Raw genomic sequence first — 22623 nt, forward strand, 5'->3', positions numbered from 1 at the left:
TGATAATCTGTATTTTAAAGCAAAAAATAAATTGTAAACAAATTAATAACACAGGACGAACACTCCTTTCTGGTGAACACATGTGTAAAACATACTGTACTACAGTTTACCAAAAAAAACAACACCAAAAAACCCACAGCTCTTCATAGTTAATATTCAAAACTGATTCCACTCCAGGAGAAATACAGGTAAATGTATTTAGGGAAACATGGCTAGAAGGCATGAGAGGCAAAAAAGCGGTGGAGTCTTGTAAACATGGACTAGCTGTTGTAGATCCTAGATTCCCTTGAAAACTTCATGCAATTCAAAGCCCACAAGCCCTGACTTTAAGACATGTTTCATGGTAACCAACCTAGAAGATGTCAAATCACAAGCAGAGAGAAGATAATCTCGTGAGATGAAAGTGAGATTGGAAACAAGGACTGTGTACATCAGATCACTTTACAGACAAACCCTTGAAAGCCAGGGATTATCTCCAAACTGATTATGGAACAGAGACCAGTTTGCATAGCTGCCAAGTTATCCCTTTTTTTAAGGGAAATTCCCTTATGCTGAATAGGCTTCCTCGCGAGAAAAGGGAAAACTTGGCAGCTATGCCAGTTTGCCCAAGGGCACATAATGAATTAATAGCCGAGGCAACTTCAAACATGGGACTAGCAGGTTTGTAGCTAAATCCCTTGTGCTCTTTAGTATCCTACTGATTCAAAACAAACAATCCATCACTGAGGACCACAGTATATATATTGCGGATAAGTCTATATATTGTGATAATTCTGGCCACTGGAGGAAAATGATAGATCTGAGAGCCAGATAGTGGCGAGAGTTGGATTAGAATGGGGAGACCAAGGTTCAAATCTACACTTGGCCATGAAGTTCACTTGGGCTGCTCACCATCATTCAACCTAACCCATCTCACACAATGATCGTGAGGAACTATGTAATAAATAACAGTAAAGTAGTAAGTTACTAACATACACTTTTTAAGCATTCAGATAAAATAAATAGTTATTAATCTGATATGAGTTGTACATATTAATGAAATATAATTTTAGCTGGAGGTAGTAACAAAACATTGGTATCTTGTTTAAAGACTCAGATTTTAAATTCGCATCCCCACCCTAAAATCACATGCTAGTATATTTGTAATGGTTGCAGCCAAGGGGGTTTGAGGAAGCACTTTGGCTTCAAAGGGCTTCCTCTGGTGCTTTAAATCTAAACCACTTCTTCTGCAGAGGAGAAAATGTTTCATTTTTAAACAGCATTTCTCCATCAACAAAGAGTTAAAGGAGGTACCTATCTGAAAGTGTGCTCCCAGAGCCAATCAGCTGATTGCCACCCATAAAAATTCAAAGGAGGTTGCTGAACAGCTGATATAGCAACCTCCTTTAAAAAAGCACTACTGTCAGTGTCATAACGATGTCAGGTGATTGACAGGTGGGTGGTCTCACCCATCTGACAAAGTTACCTCATGGTAACAAAGCAACTTTGCTGTTTTGAGGAGTGGTGGTGAAATTTGCCACCCTCATGGCTTACACTTTCCTTCAGTAGTGGCTCTGCAACTTTAAAAAAAAAAACTTTATTGTCCCATTGCCACAGGTGTACAGGGCCCCTCTTGATGGTCTGACACCACTAGTTTTCTTCCCAAATACCTTGGACATTATGGGTTGTATTCCACTTTTATTCAGAGTAGACCCAATGAAATTAATGAACCCAAGTTCGCCATGTTAATTTCAATGTGGCGTTGTAGTCTAAATCACAGGGCCTTGGGCTTGCCGATCGGAAGGTTGGCAGTTCGAATCCTCGTGATGGGGTGAGCTCTCATTGTTCAGTCCCAGCTCCTGCCAACCTAGCAGTTCGAAAGCACATCAAAGTGCAAGTAGATAAATAGGGACCGCACCGGCGGGAAGGGAAACAGAGTTTCCGTGTGCTGCTCTGGTTCACCAGAAGCGGCTTAGTCATGCTGGCCACATGACCCGGAAGCTGTCTGCAGACAAACGCTGGCCCCCTCGGCGTATAGAGCGAGATGAGCGCCACAACCCCCAAGTTGTCAGTGACTGGACCTAACGGTCAGGGGTACCTTTACCTTTACCTTTTACTTTGCGTAAAAGTTATCAGTGAAATACAACCCAGTATCATTCCAGAGCATCATTGTGGAGGAGATATAGTGACAACTACTACCATCTCCCCAAAATGGTAGCTACCATTAGGGCTCATCATTCCCACAAACAAACACATGTTCAGGAATGACACTCCATTTGAGGTGTTTTGAGAAAAAGTAAATGGTGTCCAGACTACTGAGACAGGAGTTCTGCTTTGCCAATCTATAGCACAATAAGTACTATACAAAACACAAACACAAACAAGTTACTGCTACCACTTCTAAAGGTAAGCTCATCCTCCTCCCCATACAGTAATCAGAAAAAGGGACCCCAAGTTCACTGGCTGCAAATGAGGCTGTAAAATTCAGATGCCATTTAATATTAACCATGATTCACTCTGGTGCAGACCTGCACAGGACCAGATAAGTATGTTCAGCAATACTGGCTATCGGTGTTATAAAGCAACTAGAAGATTATCAGTCCATCCCCTGTCCTTGTGCACAAATGTGCATGTGAGCACTCTTCACTCACACAATTAGAAGATAACATACCTTTGGAAGTTCTTCAATTTGATTAGCATCTAAATAGAGTTCTTCCAATGTCTTTTCGAAAGTAAAAATCTCCTTCGGCACCTGCTCCAAGCTGCAGTGAGAGTAATCGAGCGCAGTCACAGTTTCTTCTTCTCCACGTAAACAGCGGCATGGCACCAACCGCACAAACAAGTTCCGCTTTGTTGTCATTTTCAGGCACTATTGTAAAAAGAGGAAACAAAAAGTAGTATATAAATAAGCAATACTGTGTAAGTATTAGTACTGTGAAAGCTGACAGTTACACTAAGCTGGTTTTGGGTTGTTTTAAAGGTCATACCCATTCAGATTAAACTATCTCTCAGCAGAAATAGTAACCTCTTCATGCTACTCTACTCTTTCATTAGAGTAGAATCCAGCCATGCAGTCAACTATAACTTTACTCAACTTGCAAAGCATCAGGGTGCTAAGGGAGTAAATACTCAAATGTACATATCATGGTTTATATACATAAGCCTCATGACCAACCATTCCATAAGGGCACCATCCTACCCACCCACCCACCCCGCTTTCTCTGTGTGCTATAAGCATAGCTGCCAAGTTTTCCCTTTTCTCACGAGGAAGCCTATTCAGCATAAGGGAATTTCCCTTAAAAAAGGGATAACTTGGCAGCTATGGCTATAAGACAGTACTTCCTGAGTTACTGGTAACTAACCATGGCTGCTTTGCTTGTCTTCTAGTTCTGCTGCTGCTGCACTACTCAGAGCTAAGCCATATCCAAACTCAGACTCATAGTCTGTCTGCCTCAGACAAACAAGCAGTAAACCAAAAACAAACATATTTTGCCTGAAGCAAGACAAACCACAAGCCCAGGTTCAGATGTAATGCATCTAAACTAAACCATGGCTTAGCTCCAGTTAGCATGGCAGCAGGGGAGATGCAATGCAGCCGTGTTTCCTCCTGGCAAGTTCCCATGAGCTCACACTTAGGATTCCATGTAAACAGGGTCGTATTGTTTGAAGTTTAATGACTGGATTGATAGAACAACAAGAGGTAAAGGGCACAGCTAAGGGATTACCTTTTTGAACATTTCTCTTCTTCCAGGCCTTTGTCTGGTTAAGCAATCTATGGCCTTTTAAACTTGGGGTGTGCGTGTGTTTGTTTGTTATTATGGTATGCATTTTTGTATTTTTATATTGCAAACCATCCTGTGATCTTCAGATGAAGGATGGTATAGAAATTTAATTAATAATAATAATAAATTGAAAATAAAGTATTGCTAATATCTGAATTACAAAACTAAATAGCTAAATTGTTTCTGAAAACTAAATTGTTTCTTCTTCATTTCCTGATTACTTTTATAAGCATATATACAGTTAAAGGGATCGCTAATATTTTATTCGGTATCCAAAGCAAAAAAATAGTTTAAAAAAAAGTTTAAAAACCAATGTTATTGAAACATTACTTTTTAAATCTAATTCAATGGGAAAGACAGTTAAACTTACCACTGGGTAATGTTTTTCTCCCTGCTACTTCTTCCCTGAGCTTTCGTAGCAAACATTCTGGGAAAGAAAAAGAAATGGCAATCTTAGGCAAAACTATGAATCTGTAAAAGCAGGATCCCTGCTTCCCTTTCTTTTCTATTACATTTATATATACTGAATGGGGGGGATCAACTTTACAATTCCATGATTCTATGAGCCTCCTAACATTCTGGAGATTCTACCCTATATTTCTAAAAACCAGTATCATTTGGAAAACTCACCAAACATCCTGGGTACAGATTTTAAATTTAAAGGCAGAGAATAGGTAAAATGACAGAGTCAAATTTGCCATCCACTTTATTTCTGCAATGGTTTCTCCAAATGATTCAGAGGCATTCATTTAAATATGAAAATAAAATCAAAAGGAAGTTCATAGACAATGAAATGTTACATTTCGACTATGTATGTGTTAATATAGTTAAACCTGTACCAAATTTTAAAAATGAGAATCACACTCAGTAGAAAAACAGTACCCACCATGAACAAAAAACTGAGTGGCACCCATTAAACTGAAAACAATGTCCCAAATTATTATTACAATTAAAGGGATCCATTTATTTATCTCAAGACTGATAACCACACTAGTAATCAATAGTTTTAGCTATCTACATTTATAGAACACAATTTCTCTGTATGAAGCAGATGGTAGTTAGTTACCACCCCTTATTTATTTATTCATTTATTCATTTATTCATTTTAAGATCCAGGAAGACAGAATTGTACAAGTTAGCCAATACTGCCTCTATCCTATACTTAATGTTTTCAGAATACCTTACAAAACATGTGAAACAGTGTTGATGTATAAACGATCTGTACAAGGAACATATAAAACCCTTATCATGCATGAAAGTATATTCATACCGGGTAGTATGAATGAAAACACTGATTTCCTGTTTACATAAATACAACTAGAGCATGTAAGCTAGTGCGTTTTTTTAAAGAAAACCATGATTTTGCTTAGGTTTTTCTTCCTCTTATGAGAGTTTCACACATGGAAGCAGCACAGGAGACCAGGAAGCTTTACATTTCAGCAGTACTCCGATTTTAACAGATAAATAGGGTCCTCACTCAACGAGGGCACATGTTGCAGTGAGACCTGGAGACCGACACCCTGTGTTGTGGGTGGGTAAGATTGGTCAGCCACAACATCTGATTGGTAGGTCCCTCGATGTTGGGTTCAATCTGGCCAATGGGGCACAGTCCAAACGGATCGAGGGACCTATATGTGCCCATGCACATGACCCAGAGCTTCTTCTTTTGATGCGTGCATTCAGAACACCTGCCCACCTCTCCCTACTTTTAGGGCTTCTTGTGCTTGACCTTGCTATGCCATTGTGTGTCGTCTGTCATTGGGACAGGGGCACAGCAGGAATTTTCCCCACTTGGCTGATTGGCTGCTTCCATTTGGGTTTCGCCTGCCACGTAGCAAATCGTCACAACTTGTAAGGTTGCGGATAGACACTGGTTCAGGCGATAGGGATGGGAGACCGCTCTTGCCATCCCTATGTGAAAGGTATTCCGTTAAAAGAATCCAGGGACTCAAATGGTTTGGTCAACCCCTGTGAGTGGGTTGTGCCCATGCCTGAGTCCAGGGGGACATCTGGGTGGTGAACATAGCCTGTTCCCGGCTTTCCACCCATCCAGGTGTTCACCCTTTGCTGACCTATGCTGGTGCCCTGGATCAGCGCTACCTGCAAGGGTGCAGGGAGCTAGTCGAACCAGAACCTATGCAACCACTCACTTTCTGTAATCAATAAAGTTGTGGCCTAAATTCTGCCAAACACCAAACCAAAATTGAGTCAAGTCTGAATTTATTTAGGGGGGAGGTCTCTGGGTCTGAACACGCAAATCTATGATTTTAACATAGACCCTTGTCAAAATTCTCTTTCAAATGAGCAACACTGGTTCTTATACAAATCTTCACTGTATTGTGAACTATGTAACACATGCATATTGTGAGCACAATTTTTTGCCATGCAGGGGGCAAAAGAGATCTTGTGTACAGACAGAGGGATCCTGATGGGGCATATCACAAACCTTTTCTCTCCATATGTTGGCATCACACCAAATGGAGATTGATTATATGAGGCACAAACAGACTTCCTGTTTCCTCCAACAGTCTGGAGGGCAGGGCTTTTGTTATGCCTTATGGTCATGGTAAAGGGCAGGTGTGGGGAGTTTGGGGACCACTGCCCTATTGCGATCCCTCTGCATATAGAGAAGGGATGTGTTAGTATAGGAATGCTGGATCAGGGTGGTTATTACATAGCCCAGGACTTCTTTCGTAACCTGCATTAGAATTCAGCTTTTTAATTTTTTAAATATTTTTAAATAGGCTTTTCGTTGTGGCTTTAAATAGATATTTTAGGCTAATAACAATACACCCCAAAGACTAAGAAAACAGAAAAGAAGTTTGATAAATATTTAAATGGTTTATCATGTGCCTCAGTTTAGTCAATGAAGAAGTTACATGTAGCAAATTAATCTTGTATACAACCAAGACTAGACCTTAGAATGTTTCTGTCACCAAAATTGTAGTTTTTGAAAAAACCACAATTGCTTAATTGTTTGATAGGTATCATTTATACAAAGCGTGTGTATGTGTGCCCACACACGTTTTCTGTACAGCCAGCAACAAGTGTCATTACAATTTATTATTTTTATGGTCTAATCACTAAAAATACACTGGAGTCAAGTGGGGAAAAGAAAAAAACATTCAAGCTCAGCAGTAAGATTAATGGACTAATTCCATTATAGATAGAGGATTTGCTGTAAAACCATTAAGAGATCAAAAATGAGACAGCTTGATAATGTCACAGATAAAATAATTCAGCCTAGTTTAATCTGATCTCACAAACAGGGACTATGTGATGCCTTTTCTTAGTTTCTGATAGGATGATATTAAGAAAGCTGTAGAGTATTTTACATAAGGGACAGTGACCTAATTCTCACTAGAGGTGGTAAACCTGCATCTGGGCTGTCAGAATGCAGATGGTGATTCACAGGACTGACTGCTCTCCAACGGGAAAAAGTGACTTCTACACAAAAAGAAACTAGAATGCCACAATGAATGCTATGCTAGAAGTCTTCTCCCTGATAGGCTTCTCTCTGTTGTCTGAAGGGATATGCACCCCAGACACAGATGTACTACCTCAATGAGCACTATTATTGTTATTTTTTTAATTAAATTTGTATACCGTCCTTCACCCACAGATTTCAGGGCAGTCCACAACCATCAGGGATTGTCAGAGGCAAAAGTATTTTATCTGAACAAGTCTAGAATAAAATTCTAGTATACCATGATCAGTAATATTTGCTATGACATCCCATAAGGAAGAAGTTATAAAACTAGATCATTAGGCACATTGTGGACTAATTTTAAAACAGAAGCTCTTACAACAGCACAATGTTTAAATCAGACATCCAGCAGACTAAAAGCACATTCAGATTGGAATCTCTGTTGCATCATTCCAACCATAAACCCTATAAAACAGCAAACATGTTCTCTCATTTAGGGTTCAATATAATAGCTCAGAAGAGAAGAATCCTTGGAAAAGACCTTGATGTTGGGAAAGATTGAGGGCACTAGGAGAAGGGGACGACAAAGGACGAGGTGGTTGGACAGTGTTCTCGAAGCTACGAACATGAGTTTGACCAAACTGCGGGAGGCAGTGCAAGACAGGAGTGCCTGGCATGCTATGGTCCATGGGGTCACGAAGAGTCGGACACGACTAAACGACTAAACAACAACATAATAGCTCAAGCAAAGAACACTTTCCAAGTGTTTTGTAGTCCTAACATTCAGGAAACGAAGGCTATGACTGCAAAGGAAGGAGGAGCACGGTCTCTCTTTTAAAGAAGATGCAAAATGGTTATCCACACTGCTTTTGAAACCGTACACAGCAACACCAGAAATTATTTATTTATTTAACCCAAGTGCAGCCCCAATCCAAACGGTTGTCCATTATGGTTTACACAAGCATACTCATGTTAAAGGGGTCGAATTAATTATCCATTTCCAAGTCAGTTTTTTAAGGAAGAAAGTAGCTAAGTTATTTAGAATCCATGTGTGTGTGTGTGAGGGAGGGAGAAGTAGGACACATCATCACCTACCCTAAGCCAAATGATCATGCAATTATTTCTATGCAGAATCTCCTCCAACCCTGAATACATGAACTAAAAATTTCCCTAGAGGAGTATCAGGGACTTATCTCTATGTGGAGGGAAGGAATCATGTCAGCTTCTGGACCGCTTACAATCTCATCATGGGCATGTAAGTGTGTGTTAATATCTGAACAGCCGTTCAAGGTCTGTATATGACATCAGCCTCATTAGAGCAAGTTTAGTTTGAGCAAGCATAGATTAACAATGATAAAATTCCACTTCCAACTTTTCACCCCAAAACAACAAAACATTATGCCAAGAATACATGCAGGCAGTGCTCAACAGTAAGTTATTAACTGACAATTTTAATGTTTGAATCATGGATCCTTATAATGAGGTTGTATTTCTACAGCAAACAATAGTAAGTCCTATTAGTTGCCTTTTTTAAAAGTAACATTCTTTTTTAAAAATAAAAAAGCGGGTTTTCCTCCCCCCCAAGTGACTAGTTACAATTACAGAAACATGAAGTACCATTTTCAAGCCCTACTAAAATCTACCATGGAAAAGAGTTTGCTCTAGTGCTTACAAGTAGAAAACTAGCTAAAATCGGGGGGGGGGGGAGAGAGAGAGAGACTTATTGCAAAGGATCAGATCTTTACTCAGTGGTTCAGTTCAGATATCACTATATCCTCAAACCATGGTTTCGGGCATCAGGACATGCTATGGGGGAGAGAGGCTCTCTTCTCCAATTCCGCATCCTTGGTCCTGACTCCCCAGGACATAGTGTTTGCTGTGTATATATGCAGTCACATCCTAAATGGGCAAAACTGTGCTTACATTAACCTTCAAACCATGATTTGAAGTGGGCTTCCAAATTAACAGTTTATAGAGATCAGCACCTTCCCAATGAAGATGTGATGGCCAGCTGTGTGAAAGGAACCCAGGAAGTGGGAGAAGGAATCAATGGCTCATTCTTAGCCCCTCCAAAATCAATTCTTTGGAGAATCATTTGAATTTAACCAACGTCTTCTAAATGAAATAAGCAGTAAGCATACTAATGCTTTAGTAAAATCTTTAAGCGTAACTCTTAAATCACTTCATACACAAACATGGAGGGGTAGAGATTAAAACTGGAGCAAACAGCTATTGCTTTGATTTCTACTATTGACATATTTGAACACAGGCAGCCTTCTTTTCTGAGTAATAATAATCTGTACATGAAGCTCTGTGGAAATGCACACACCCACACCCCGCACAACACAAGCTAGCAAACAGGTGACAGATCATCTCCAATTCAACACTTCACAATGGTTCCCAAACTGACAGCTTTATTTTATGTGCTTCCTCGATTTACTTGGCTGCTAACAGCCCAATTAAGCTTGACAGATTACGTATTATGTAACCAGTTTAAACTGAAAACATGCTTTGAATCTTATTTAAGAACACTCCTCACTACAAAATGCTCACTGGACACACACTTGGATCCCAATTGTCAGCTATGTTGGAACACAAGATTAAAAGCTATGGGATAAGTTTACAAATCTAATATTATCAACCTATAATCTTGTAATGATTTAGGATGCAACCCTATGCACATATCAGGGGGGAAATTCCACTGAAGTCAATGTGTCTGACTTTTGAAGATTCTCATGGCACTTAAATTCAAAGCTTGCAAGCAGCAAAATGTGTAGAAATCCAGACGCTTAGCATCTCCCACCACCCCATGCACAATAAAGTTATTTAGATACTATATTCTCCAGTGACATCATGAGGTTCCCCCTCCCTTTTGGACTGCTACCATTGTTTTCTACTTGCTTCCACTCAATGTCTAACTAATTGTATTCTAAGTTCAATTCTTGTCAACATTTCCTGAATTTTCGTAAGTACTACTATTTAAAATTGTTTTATTGCTCAATTTGTTTTACAAATAAGATCCTTAAATAAAAAAGCATGCGAGCAGGAGAAGGATCAGGGCTCCCTCAGCTGGGGAGGGAGAGCACTTTAACAGAGCCCCCACCCTGCCACTGCAAGCCGATGACAGGTCTGGGGCTCTGTAAAACTGCTTGGCTGAGGCGAGGGCAATGGCACACTCCTCAGACAAGCAGTTTAAAGAAGCAAGGGCGGAACAAGCTGTATTGGAGCCTCGCTAATGTAGCTTGTTTCTCCCTCTGTGGCAGTATGAGGGCAGACTGCAATGGCAGTTTCACTCAGTGGTATATCACTGGTAAAACCGCCACTGCTCCTGAGTACCTCTGCCTGCAGCTTGTTTCTCCCTTGGTGCGCTGGGCGCTGGTAGCAGAGGGACTCAGGAGGCAACAGTTTCACCCACGATATACCGCTGAGTGAAGCCATCATCGCTGCCTGCCCCTCATACCAGTTCTGTGCGATATATTGATATATTGCCCAGGCCTACATTGAAGTAGAAAGACAAGTACAGTGGTACCTCTACTTGCGTTCACCTCCAGTTACGTATCCTTTGGGATACGTACATGGCAAACCCGGAAGTATTTTTCCAGATTTTGCCCCGCGCGTATGTGCAGAAGCAGCACCTCCGGTTGCAAATTCCTCATGATGCAACCGGAGCTCCGGAACGGATCCTGTTCGCAACCGGAGGTACCACTGTACATACACAGAACAATTGTAATTAGCAATCCTTTCTTTCCACTTTTAAAGGGGTTCATCTAGAAAGGTCAGATTTAGAATACAGTACCACAGTTTCTGGGCAGGCACAGCTTAGAGGTCAAGCATGCAGAAGGGGGGGAGGGGCATCCAAGAAAAAAAGACCGTGGCAATCCCACCTGCCATTGGAACCAATGTGTTTTGACTATACGTGATATTGGCTTTATGTGTTTTCTCCCAGAATGTAAACCCCACGTATGTTGATAGTCATCTGTATCAGTAAATACTTAAGGGTGTTCCCAGGCAGGTCAGTGACATCGAAAATATTACTATGTGGGTATCCAATGCTCACAAGCTAAAAAAGAAGTCAGCAGTGAAGTCATGCTAGCATCCTGATTAAGCTGCATAGAAAACATTAACTACTAGGACCATCACAGATGGCACAATCTGGAAGTGTGTCTGTTTAAAAAGAAAATGGATTGCTATAAGGCAGGCATAGGCAAACTCAGCCCTCCAGATGTTTGGGGACTACAACTCCCATCATGCCTAGCTAACAGGACCAGTGGTCAGGGATGATGGGAAATGCAGTCTCAAAACATCTGGAGGGCCAAGTTTGCCTATGCCTGCTGTAAAGGGAAGACATTTTTTCCCCCAATTCTGATTTAGGACTACAGTCACAGGATAAGCATTATCATATAATGATACGGATATAATGTACAGGATTTAATCACTTTTTAGATTGAACCAGTAAATAAATAAAATACAGAGAGAATGTTGGCACTGTGTTGTTCTTGCTTATTGTACCAAAACTCTCATGAAAACACAACTTCAACACACCAGGTGAAGGCTTCAATGATATACAAAGAAATATATGCAGGGATTAATAGGATTGTATTCTATCTACTTACAGAGAGATGATAAAGCTATCAGTATTCTTTAAATCACAAGATAGCATAAGCTGCTTAAACTGGATTCATACATTTCAGACAGCATGGGTCGTATTTAAGCAGCCATCCAGTAATTCCCAGCCTGAAAACAGAAACGGCCAATACTCATTGCATTACCTCTCTGCACTTGGTTCTGTAGGGAAATAATAAATGCTAGGTGCAACTATTTAGATTGCCTATTTCTATTTAAAAGGCCAGCTACATATTTTAAAAGGCACTGCACACACCAACTATATAGAACATTTACTATGATACCATTAAAAGCCAGTCCAGATAGAAATGTATTAAGGGGGATTATTATGAGCAGAAAGGAACTGGTTGATTTCAGTCCAAAAGCTTTGGTAGAGCCAGGAACGGATCCCTTCTGCTCTCCCAAGTCTGGAGTGGACTACAGAATCCAAAACCCACTGCAATCATGCCTCAAAGAACATCCTCCGTTTCCAATGCAATTTTCAGTAGGGAAAGAAGAGATGTCTCCCCACACCAGAGAGAAAATGGCCTAGTTCACTTTAGTAGTACCCCAAGATTTACAGGTGAAACTCGCAAAATTAGAATATCGTCAAAAAGTGCATTTATTTCAGTAATGCAACTTATTTTTTCTTTTAATTTTTACAAATGCTTTCTTTTGGAAATTCCACAGTAATAAAACAAATAGTTACAATAATACAAAAATAAACATCGCTATTACATTTCATTAATTACATTCCATTTATAATTGACCCGCCTAACGACAAATAATTACAATTACAACAAAGAAAGGCTTGACATACAGTGGTGCCTCGCTAGATGAATGCCCTGTAAGACAAATTTTTCGCTTAATGAATAGGTTTTGCGATCGGAGGTTGCCTCGCAAGACGACAAGGTTTTCTATGTCCGCCGCTTCGTCTTGCGAAGCGTGGCCATAAAAACCTCCGATCACAAAACCTAGCAAAAGGGGCATTTATCTAGCGAAAGGGGAACCAGCTGTAGCAAGGAAAGAAGGCAAAGGAAGATCAGCTGAGAGGCGCTGACAACTGTCAGCACCTCTCAGCTGATCTTCCTTTGCCTTCTTACCGCGATGCAGCTGGTTCCCCTTTGTGTTCCGCTGGTCTCTGCCGGTTGCCGCGAGCAGTGAGGGGCAACCAGCAGAGACCAGCGGAACACTAGCGCAGGAAGAAGGCAAAGGTCTTCCCCCGACGCATGTCTGATCCAGGCAGGAGGTGGCGGCGAGGAGAAGAGCTTCTCCCACCGCCGCCTCTCGCCATGCACAGCCGGCATGGGGCGCAGCTTCGGAGACCTTCGGGGAAGGCAGGCTAATTGTTAGGTGGATTTGTATTCTGAAAGGTTTTCCTCCCAACTGCAATTCCCAGCAAGTGGCAATTCAGAGACTTGCCTCCAACAGTAGAGGTAGACTGCTTTTTTGAGGATGTCTGCTAAACCAAACACCATTACAGTACCATGGGCTTCTCAGTGTGGTCAAAAATTCTGAGACCCATATTCTACAGCACAGCAAATCCGATAAGCTTTTTGGGGGGGGGAGTGTAAAACCAACAAAAAAGGACAGCTAGTTAAGCACCTTTAACTTCCTTCCACATTTGATGAAACAGTACTGGCTGATTAAAAAATTATTCATACTATATTATTGCAATGATTCTCAGGGCAATAATACTGAAGAACTGACTCTCTGTTACTTCAAACACCTACGTATTTTTAAAATCAAAGAGTAAATGGGAAGCACAGTCATGTGTGTGAGTGAGGGGGGGGGGGGACTTGGATGCATCCAAGTCATGAGTGAATACTGTATCTTTCTCTGTGAGAATTCTGTATGTACAATTTGTGGGGAAGTGCCTCTGGCAAAAACCATTCATTGGCTTCAGGGGGATCGAGAATTGTATTTTGTGAGGATTTCCCAACTAATCTCTGCATTACTGTAGCTGCCCAGGTCCTTTAAAGTTGAGTAAAGCAAGCAAGATATCCCTGCCTAAGGGCAGGGATGCATCACAGTATTATGGTGGCATGCGGGGATTTAAAGGGATACTAGTTCTCAGTGACAACAACTAAGAAATGTGAAAAGATAATCCTGAACTTTTACTCACACAAGCAGCAAGCTGCTTTCCCTGTACTGTACTATCTTTATTTTTAATTATCTAAACCAGTGGTTCCTTTTGACTAAGTACTGTGGGGCCTCTGTTTTTCAGAAGCCAAACCATAGACCCCCTACTTTTTAAAATTTTGATATCTCTTTGGGTAGTTTTTGTTATGTACATGGTACTGCATACCCCCTGGGTGGGTTACGCACACCCTGGGGTCCATTGATCGCCAATTGTGAACCAGTGATCTAAACCATTATGTGCTGAAAAATGATAAATGCCCTGCCAAATCTAATAATGAATAAATTTATCAATAGAAACATATTTATCAACTACAACTCCACTAGGCAAAAAAGTGTTATAACAAGCTAATATTTCTGACTGCCTCTAACCCCACTCCATCAGAAATCTTCAGAAATTATAGGCAGTCAGGATATCAGAAGCTTCCGTTAAGACTTTGGGAGAGTTTGCAAGATAAAGCCAAAATAGGAAAGAGCTTTTTGGCTGGGAATGCAATTTCTTCACCAGTCCAAGTTGACAAACAAACCAGGAAGGCTTCATGTAAGTATAGCTTCCCATTTCATCCAAACTGGGAAACTACATTAAGTCTACTTCAGAACAAAGAATGATATAAACCCCTGGTCTGAAGTTGGTTTAATATTCTGGCTTGGTCTGAAGTTGTTTATGAGCAAGGTTCGAAATTAGCAGGGCACCAGGCACATTTCGTGCCTAAAGATTATCTATTTGCGAGCACCTCAAAAGTCTGGGTGCTATTTTTTTGCGCCTGGTTGACACTAAAGGATTGCTGAAATGTATATGCCTCAAAGTATATGTTAAGGATAGACAATATTTTAAAGAGTTTAAAAATAAAGAGTAGAATGTTTTGAAAACTGTAGTATGGTACATATGGTACCAGTATTTTTATTGTAAAACCCCAAATTAAACATGTATTTAATTTAATGTATTTAATTTAATTTATTTCTGTTAAAAATATGATATTAACAATGTGTCACTTACGTGAATTGCGTATTAGTTCCTGCTTATCTAAATAATAAATAAAAAGTGTTGCTGACACACACACCCCAAAATGGCGACTAGACATTCTAACACTGTTTATAATGTACTAGGCTATGAATTTGTCCTATTATTAAGACCTGCCAGAGAGGCTGATTTGAGGGTATACCACTGCCAAGAGAAGGCTACCCCACCACCATGTTGCTCCCAGACTGTAGAATGTACTCCATTTAGAACCACAATTGGCCTCCTCATTCTGTTTTTACAAAAGAAGTCAAGACGCATATTTTTAATTTCATATCATTGCTAATGTTGTATGTTGTTTTTATTTCTGTTTTACTGTACACTACCGTACCATAGGGTTGTTGTTGTTGTTGCCACCAAAAAGGCAGAATAAAATTCTAAAAAGAAACAAAAGAGTGCAAACCGATAATCATGCAGGCAAAAAAAAAATTGCAATTTGCTGCCACTATGTACTTTTCAGTGGATAATATATTGTACTGCTTCCTAAATTGCTGTGAGTAACCTCTGCTCATCCTAAAAGCAGCATCTAATTTATGTAAGAAAAAAAGTCTGCATAACTCTTGCACAAATGTTACAGAAGCAGTGAAAATTCATGCATTACTGTGCTTTGGGGAGCCACAGTAATACTACAGTGGTACCTCTACTTACGAATTTAATGCGTCCCGAACACACATTTGTAAGTCGAAAAAATTTGTAAGTCGAATCCCATAGGATGCATTGGGAGAAAAAATTCGTAAGTCGAAGCAACCCTATCTAAAAATTTGTAAGTAGAAAAAATCCTATCTAAACCGCATCCAAGATGGCGGACGGAGCTCCATTTGTAAGTAGAAAAATTCGTAAGTAGAGTTATTTGTAAGTAGAGGTACCACTGTACTGTGTCCTAGATGCTATTTAACATCTACTTGAAGTAGTTGGGAGTGATCCTTAGATTTAGGGTGAGGTGTCACCAGTGAGCCAATAATATCCAGCTCTACTTCTCTGTAACATCTAACATCTAAATCGTGCAAGCACTGGACTAATGCCTAGACTCAGTGGGTGCTGACTGAGGGCCAATAAAGTGACTCTGAATTGAATATTGGCAAAATGGAGACACTGTAGTACAGGCATCCCCAAACTGCGGCCCTCCAGATGTTTTGGCCTACAACTCCCATGATCCCTAGCTAACAGGACCAGTGGTCAGGGATGATGGGAACTGTAGTCCAAAACATCTGGAGGGCCGAAGTTTGGGGATGCCTGCTGTAGTGGGTAGTTTCTGTATTGGGATAGCCTGACTATTGTCTTTCATGTGCTGCACTCTATGGGGGCTTTGCATAAAGCTAACACAGAAGCTGTTGCTAGTAAAAGAAAATGTGGCAGTTCCACAGCTACAGAAAGAACTGCACCGGCTGCAATTATCTACAGGGGTAAGTTCAAGGTGCTGTTTTGGCAGTACAAATCCTCATACAGATTGGAACCAGAATATCAAAAAGATCATCTCACCCCTACAAACCCAGCCAATCATTGCAATCTGCAGGAGAGGGAATCATGCACATAGCATCCTATCATAAGGTCCACTCTGCAAGATGCCAGAATTGTACCCTAGGAGTGGTGCACCTATACTTGGGACTCCCTCCCTATGATATATCAGACAGACACCTTCTCTAAGGTCTTTTCAGCATGTGCTAAAGAAGTGCTCTTTTAAACAAACCTTTTAAATGAAGATGCTTATCCCAGTTGTTATTTGTATTGGAACTGAACTTATTTTATGTATATCTTATAACTCTGAAATGTTTATATATGAGGGTTATCTTTAAAAAGTGCAATTATTCTACTTCACTATTCTTCCCACCTCAATACCAGCACCAGTAGCTCAAATATGAAATAACTGGTTCTGAAATATGAAGTAATGGATCCTGTTTCTCTGGACTATTGTGAATGCTATTTAATTTTATTTGAATGGAAACATTACACCAAGACTAAATCTGTTGGCTGTGAAAGAATTTCAGGCCATCAATGCTGATGAGAGGCAAGTGTCAAAAGGGTCTACTCACTTTCACCCTCTTTCTCCTCACCCTCTCAGTCACCTTCCAAACTAAGTTTTACTTAACATGTTTTGTTCCTCACGTTGGTTTGCAATGCATACTCCTAATTTTATGTTCAATACAAAACTAACTCTTTGAGGTAGGCTAGACAGGTGTTGTTCTACGTGTTCTAGTCAAGTTCTAGGCATTCTTCAGGCACAATCTATTGGGAGTGTTTTTGTTTCAGAAAGAGCAGAAGTCAGCAAAATTACTGCTTTCTCCTTGTACAAATCCAATTCATTCTACAGTAATGGAATTATCACTTGAAAAGTTCCTAGTGAACAGTGTCCTGTGCTGACAGAACCTTTATATATTCTTACAACCAATACCATAAAGTATACCTCCATGATAATATGACAGCAACAATCACAGATAACAATGGCTCTCAAAGTGAACCATTCACAGTGGGATCAGGTGTTAAACTGGGTTGTGTTATTGCTCCAACTCTATTAATTATTTTCATTGCCATGATTCCCCACCGGAGTAGAGATCATATATCGAACAGATGGAAAGCTCTTCAATCTGAACAGGCTGAAAGCAAAGAGTAAGATTACCGTTAACTCCATCATAGAGCTTCAGTATGCTGATGACAACGTAGTGTGCGCACGCTCAGAGGATGACCTTCAAGCCATCCTAAATATCTTTGCAGAAGCTTACGAAAAGCTTGGCCTACCACTCAATATCCAAAAACCAAAGTGCTGCACCAACAAGTACAAAATAACCCTCTGCAGCACCACAAGTCAAAATCAATGGTGTAACGTTGGAAAATGTCGATCACTTTTCCTACCTAGGCAGTTATCTTTCCACAAGGGCCAACATTGATGCCAAAATCCAGCATCGCCTGAGCTCTGCAAGTGCGGCTTTCTCCCCATTGAAGTGCAGAGTGTTTGAGGACCAGGACATTCCCAGGGAAACCAAAATGCTTGTTTACAAAGCTATTACTACTAACCTTACTATATGCTTGTGAAACATGGACCACTTATAAGCGCCATCTCCAACTCCTCAAAAGATTCCATCAACAGTGTCTCCGAAAATTTTTACACATCACTTGGGAAGACAGGCGAACTAATATCAGTGTACTGGAAGAAGCAAAGATCACCAGTGTTGAAGCAATGATTCTTCAACATCAACTTTGTTGGACTAGTCCTGTTGTGTGGATGCCTGATGACCATCTTCCGAAGCAACTACTCTATTCCAAACTTAAAAATGGAAAGTGTAATGCTGGTGGTTAACAAAAGAGGTTTAAAGACTGTCTCAAGGCAAATCTTTAAAAATGTAGTATAAACACTGACAACTGGGAAACACTGGCCTGCTAGCGCTCCAGTTGGAGAACAGCCTTTACCAAAGGTGTCATGGGCTTTGAAGACACTCGATCTCAGGACGCAAGAGAGAAACGTGCTAAGAGGAAGGCATGCTTGGCAAATCCACACCGTGATCAACTCCCGCCCGGAAACCAATGTCCCCACTGCAGAAGGACGTGTGGATCGAGAATTGGCCTCTACAGTCACTTATGGACTCATTGTTAAAACTGTGTTTATGGATGACAATCTTACTCAGCTACGAGTGATCACCAAAGAAGAAGAAGAAGAAGACCATAAAGTTTTTATGGACTATTTGCAATAATGAACTATGTGACAATAGACACTGGGAAGAGACAAGGGGGTAGAATAGAATTGGCATCCTATGTTATAAACTTAGTTGTGTTTTTTTATTTTGGGATTATGCTGTCCTTCCTATGAGTTGCGGTACAGCTTAGCCTCTGCTGATAGGGACTCCATGAAGAAAGCAATACGCCTGCATGCCTAACACCCTCCACTCCACCCTCAGTGGACATCCTAGGCCACTAGGAAAGCCGCATCAAGCCAATTATTTGCAGCATGAGGACCAGTCCCAATCCTGCAGCAATCAAGGGCAGCATCAAACCTTATTCTTGACAGCATTGGCTCCAGTTCTTGCACTATGAGAAGAAACCAAGTCTCAGTCCAATACAAGTTTGCTCCAATCCCACTTTGTCCTGCACGAATCACTTGGAGATCACTTACCGTGTTTCCCCTTTTTTAAGACACCGTCTTATAACTTTTTTTCCTTAAAAAAACCACACGGTGGCTTATTTTCGGTGGGATGTCTTATTTTTATTGCGTCAGTATGGTACGGTACATCAATTTGCGCGCTGAACAGGCGGTGGAGAAGTCAGCTGAGAGGCGCGTTTTTTCCCTGCGTCTGTTGCCGGTTTGCTGGCTCCCTGAGCACGCAGGAGGGGCTGAGGAGGTGACAGGAACAGGGCCATCTTAAGTCTACCCAGCACTGTGGGAGGCAACTGAGCAGGAGAGAGGGTGGCACTGTAAGAAGGACTCAAGAACGTGGCCTCATACCAGATAATAACTCTGATCCATCTTGCTGAGGATTGACTGCACTTGGTGATGGAGGCTTGCTAGGGTTTCATGCAGGACCTTCGCAGAGCTACCTGAAGATGTGGGATCCTTCTGCATGCAGGACAGATGTTCTGCCAGTGAGCCACCACCCTTTACCAAAGGGACTTCTGATACTTCAAGGAGATGGTTGTGTGTTGCGCTCTGGATGACAGATGCATAGATCTGGAACTGGGCTGAGGTTGACTCACTGGAGCTGCTCTCCTGGTTCCAGGGTTTAAGGGCCAGAAGTATAAAGCAGCATCCTATGTTTCTGAGGAGAGAGGGAGGGAGGGAAGGAAGAAAGGAAGGAAAGAAGGAAAGAGGGAGTGGGAGGGAGAGAGGAAGGAAAGAGGGGAGAGAAAGAAGAGTAGGAAAGAAGGAAGGGAATAAAGAAGGAAAGAAAAAGAAAGAGGGAGAGAAGACAGAAAGGTAGAAAGAAGGAAGGAAGGAGAGGGAAAGAAAGAATAAGAACGAGGGAGAGGAAGAAAGATGGGAAGGAAGGAAGGAAGGAAGGAAAGGAAGGATGTGGAAAAGAGAGGAGAGGAAAATATAATTTGGTAGGCGGGGAAAGTGGGGAACAAACTAACGAAGGCTGAAAAAGATGTGTCCGAAGGGGAAAGGGGGATGAGGAAAACAAGTGAACCGTAAAGAGGAGGAGAGGCAAAGAGGGGAAAGTGAAAAGGAACAAAAGGAGAAATCTGGAGAGTTGGGCAGGAGGGCAGGGGAGCCCACGCAGGGCTTCCACGCCTCGTCAGTGCACGAGGCTTGAGACAAATTACAAAGGCAAACAGGGGCTTTCGGGGACGGTGGCAGCGGAGCCGGCAGCTTTCGCGCACTCGAGGCGAGCCGCGCTGACGGGAGAAAGGTGTCTCTCTTCCCCCACCTCCGGCACAGCGGCGAAGTTTGCTTTGTCTCCCTACTTCACGCCCTGAGGGGCCAACTTCCCCAGGAGCAGTCACCCGCCCCAGGATCGGTGCCTGGAGGATCGCTGCCTCTGCAGGACTCTCGCGCGGAGGTTTCCTTCCGCAAGCTCCAGGCACCGATCCGCTAACGGCGCCTGCAAAAGGGGCCTGCCCACATCAGGACGGAAGAAAGGGAAAGGCATCCCAGAAAGAGAAAGCCACGCCATGTCCCTTTCGACCGGTTAACGTCCCTCTCTCCCTTCGTGGAGGCTGTCAGAGTAAGCACGGCTTCTCTCTCCCCGCCTGGGCTGCGTCTCATTCGCAACAGTGTGCAGAGAGAAAGGCACCTCTCTGCTCTGTCCTGCCCCATTGTGAACCCAGCGGGCAGCGGCACGATCCCGGCTACATCCCCACAGCGGCCCTCCCTGCCTTCAAGACTGCTTTGCCAGAGGCACAGCGATCTGCACCCCAGGAGAGCACGGCATCGGGCAGCTGGCCTGGCTAAGGGGGGGGCGCCGCCGCTCGACGGAGGCAGCTCCGCCGACATGTGGGCGGCTCAGTGTGCATGCCTCCTCGATGCGCCCCTGCTGGGCGGGCGCCGGGCTGCACCGTGCCATTCAGCCCAATGGGAAGGACGCCCCTGGGCAGGAGCAATGGCGGCTTACTTTCGGGGTACGTGTCACGGTGGCCGGAGTGGACTACTTCAGAGTAACGACGCCACGCAGCTCTGCATTTTATTCTTTTATTGGTGCTGCGTATTTACAGTGCTCAAGTCATTGCTATTTACACGGAGTGATGTGGTCAGTCGGTTTCAGAACCTCCTAATGGCTTTTGGCGCGTCTTTCTCCAGCACAAAAGCTTTGGCAGACCCATCCTCTTGCCCCTCCTCTTCCTGCGTAATTCTGGAGTTGGGGGGATGGGTCTTCCCCCCTTGCTTGCCCCTTCCTGTCCCACCTGGGACCCTGGCTCCTCTACCTTGCCTGAGCCTCGGACACGACTTCCTGCTTCCCCACTGGAATCGGAACTCTCCCTGCTTTCCCCTTTGCTCGGGGACGGGCTTGAACTCAGGAGGGGAGGGACTTCGCGATATCCCCTGTCCCTCACATCCACCCCCCTCCCAAGCTCTCCTTCACCCCTCCCCAGGCCCCCCCCATGTGTCGGTGACGACTGGAAGCCTAAGAACTCAGTGCTCTCCGAGCCCGTTGGTGTGAATACCTCCCCCCAGTCCTGCGAGCCCCCCCCTTCCGCCTGGGCGGACGGGAATCCCAAAAAGTCCGTGGCGTCAGAGCTGGTGGGGGTAAAAACGTTCTGCCAATCTGCTCCTTCCTCTGACTGGGTGGATCTCGGTGACACCCATACCTCATCCTCTGGTTCCTCAAACTCCGCTTCCCAGCGCCATGGTGAGCTGCTCTCCCGTGCCTCCTCCTCCTCCCCCTCCCTTTCCATGTGCCAGGGCTTGGGTCTGTGGGGAAAGAGGGCGTGAAATTCTTCCACCAAGAATTCCTCCTGTATCTGAGTGGCTGGGACCCATTCATTCTGGGACGGTGGAGCATCCTCCCATGCCATGAGGTACTCCAGTCCCCCCACCCCCCACCTTGAATCCAGGATGGCCGTGGCCTCATTGAGTTGCTCCCTGCCTTCCCTCTCCCCCCCTCCCTCGGGGGTTTGTTCGCTGTCTCGGAGCCTGCTGCTTTCCCTGTACGGCGACAGCAGCGATCTATGAAACACTGGATGCACCCTCATGTCCTCTGGCAGTGCCAGCCTGTATGCCACCGGGTTGACCTGTTGCGTGACCGTGAAGGGGCCCAGCCTTTTGGGTGCCAGCTTTTTGCACCTCCCTCTGGTGGGAAGGCCCTCCGAGGACAACCACACCTTGTCCCCCACCCTGATGACCTCCCCTAGTCGCCTGTGGCGATCTGCCCCCTTTTTGTACGCTTCCTTGGCCCTCTCCAAGTGTTCTCTGAGCTGCTGGTGCACCGTCTCCAGTTCCTCTGCCCAATCCTCAGCCTGTGGGCCCTCCTCCTCCTCCTCCCCCTCCCTCTCTGGGAAAGATCTGAGGTCGCGCCCGTAATTGGCCTTAAAGGGCGACACCCCTGTGGAGACGTGCACTGCATTGTTGTAGGCAAATTCTGCTAGTGGCAGGCGATCCACCCAGTCCGTTTGCCTCTGGCTGACGTAGCATCTCAGGTACTGCTGCAGAATGGCGTTGACCCTCTCCGCTTGTCCGTTGGTCTGCGGGTGTCTAGCCGTCGACAAGCTGACCTCCACCTGCAGGAGGTTCATGAGCCGCCGCCAGAACCTGG

General features: G+C 43.3%; 1 protein-coding gene across 3 annotated transcripts in view; it reads right to left on the reverse strand.

The window, feature by feature from the left end:
* The window catches only part of ERBIN (erbb2 interacting protein), a 94363-nt gene that overhangs the window by 51689 nt on the left and 20051 nt on the right, over positions 1–22623 (reverse strand). For all 3 annotated transcript variants that reach the window (XM_060280263.1, XM_060280261.1, XM_060280262.1), the window contains exons 2-3: positions 4132–4188; positions 2651–2848 (exon numbers count right to left, since the gene is read on the reverse strand). In XM_060280263.1, the coding sequence (XP_060136246.1) occupies positions 2651–2839 (189 nt within the window). In that variant the 5' untranslated portion in view covers positions 2840–2848; positions 4132–4188. The remainder of the gene's footprint in view (positions 1–2650; positions 2849–4131; positions 4189–22623) is intronic.

The sequence above is a fragment of the Zootoca vivipara genome, chromosome 11 (genome assembly GCF_963506605.1).
Source record: "Zootoca vivipara chromosome 11, rZooViv1.1, whole genome shotgun sequence".
Taxonomy (NCBI): domain Eukaryota; kingdom Metazoa; phylum Chordata; class Lepidosauria; order Squamata; family Lacertidae; genus Zootoca; species Zootoca vivipara.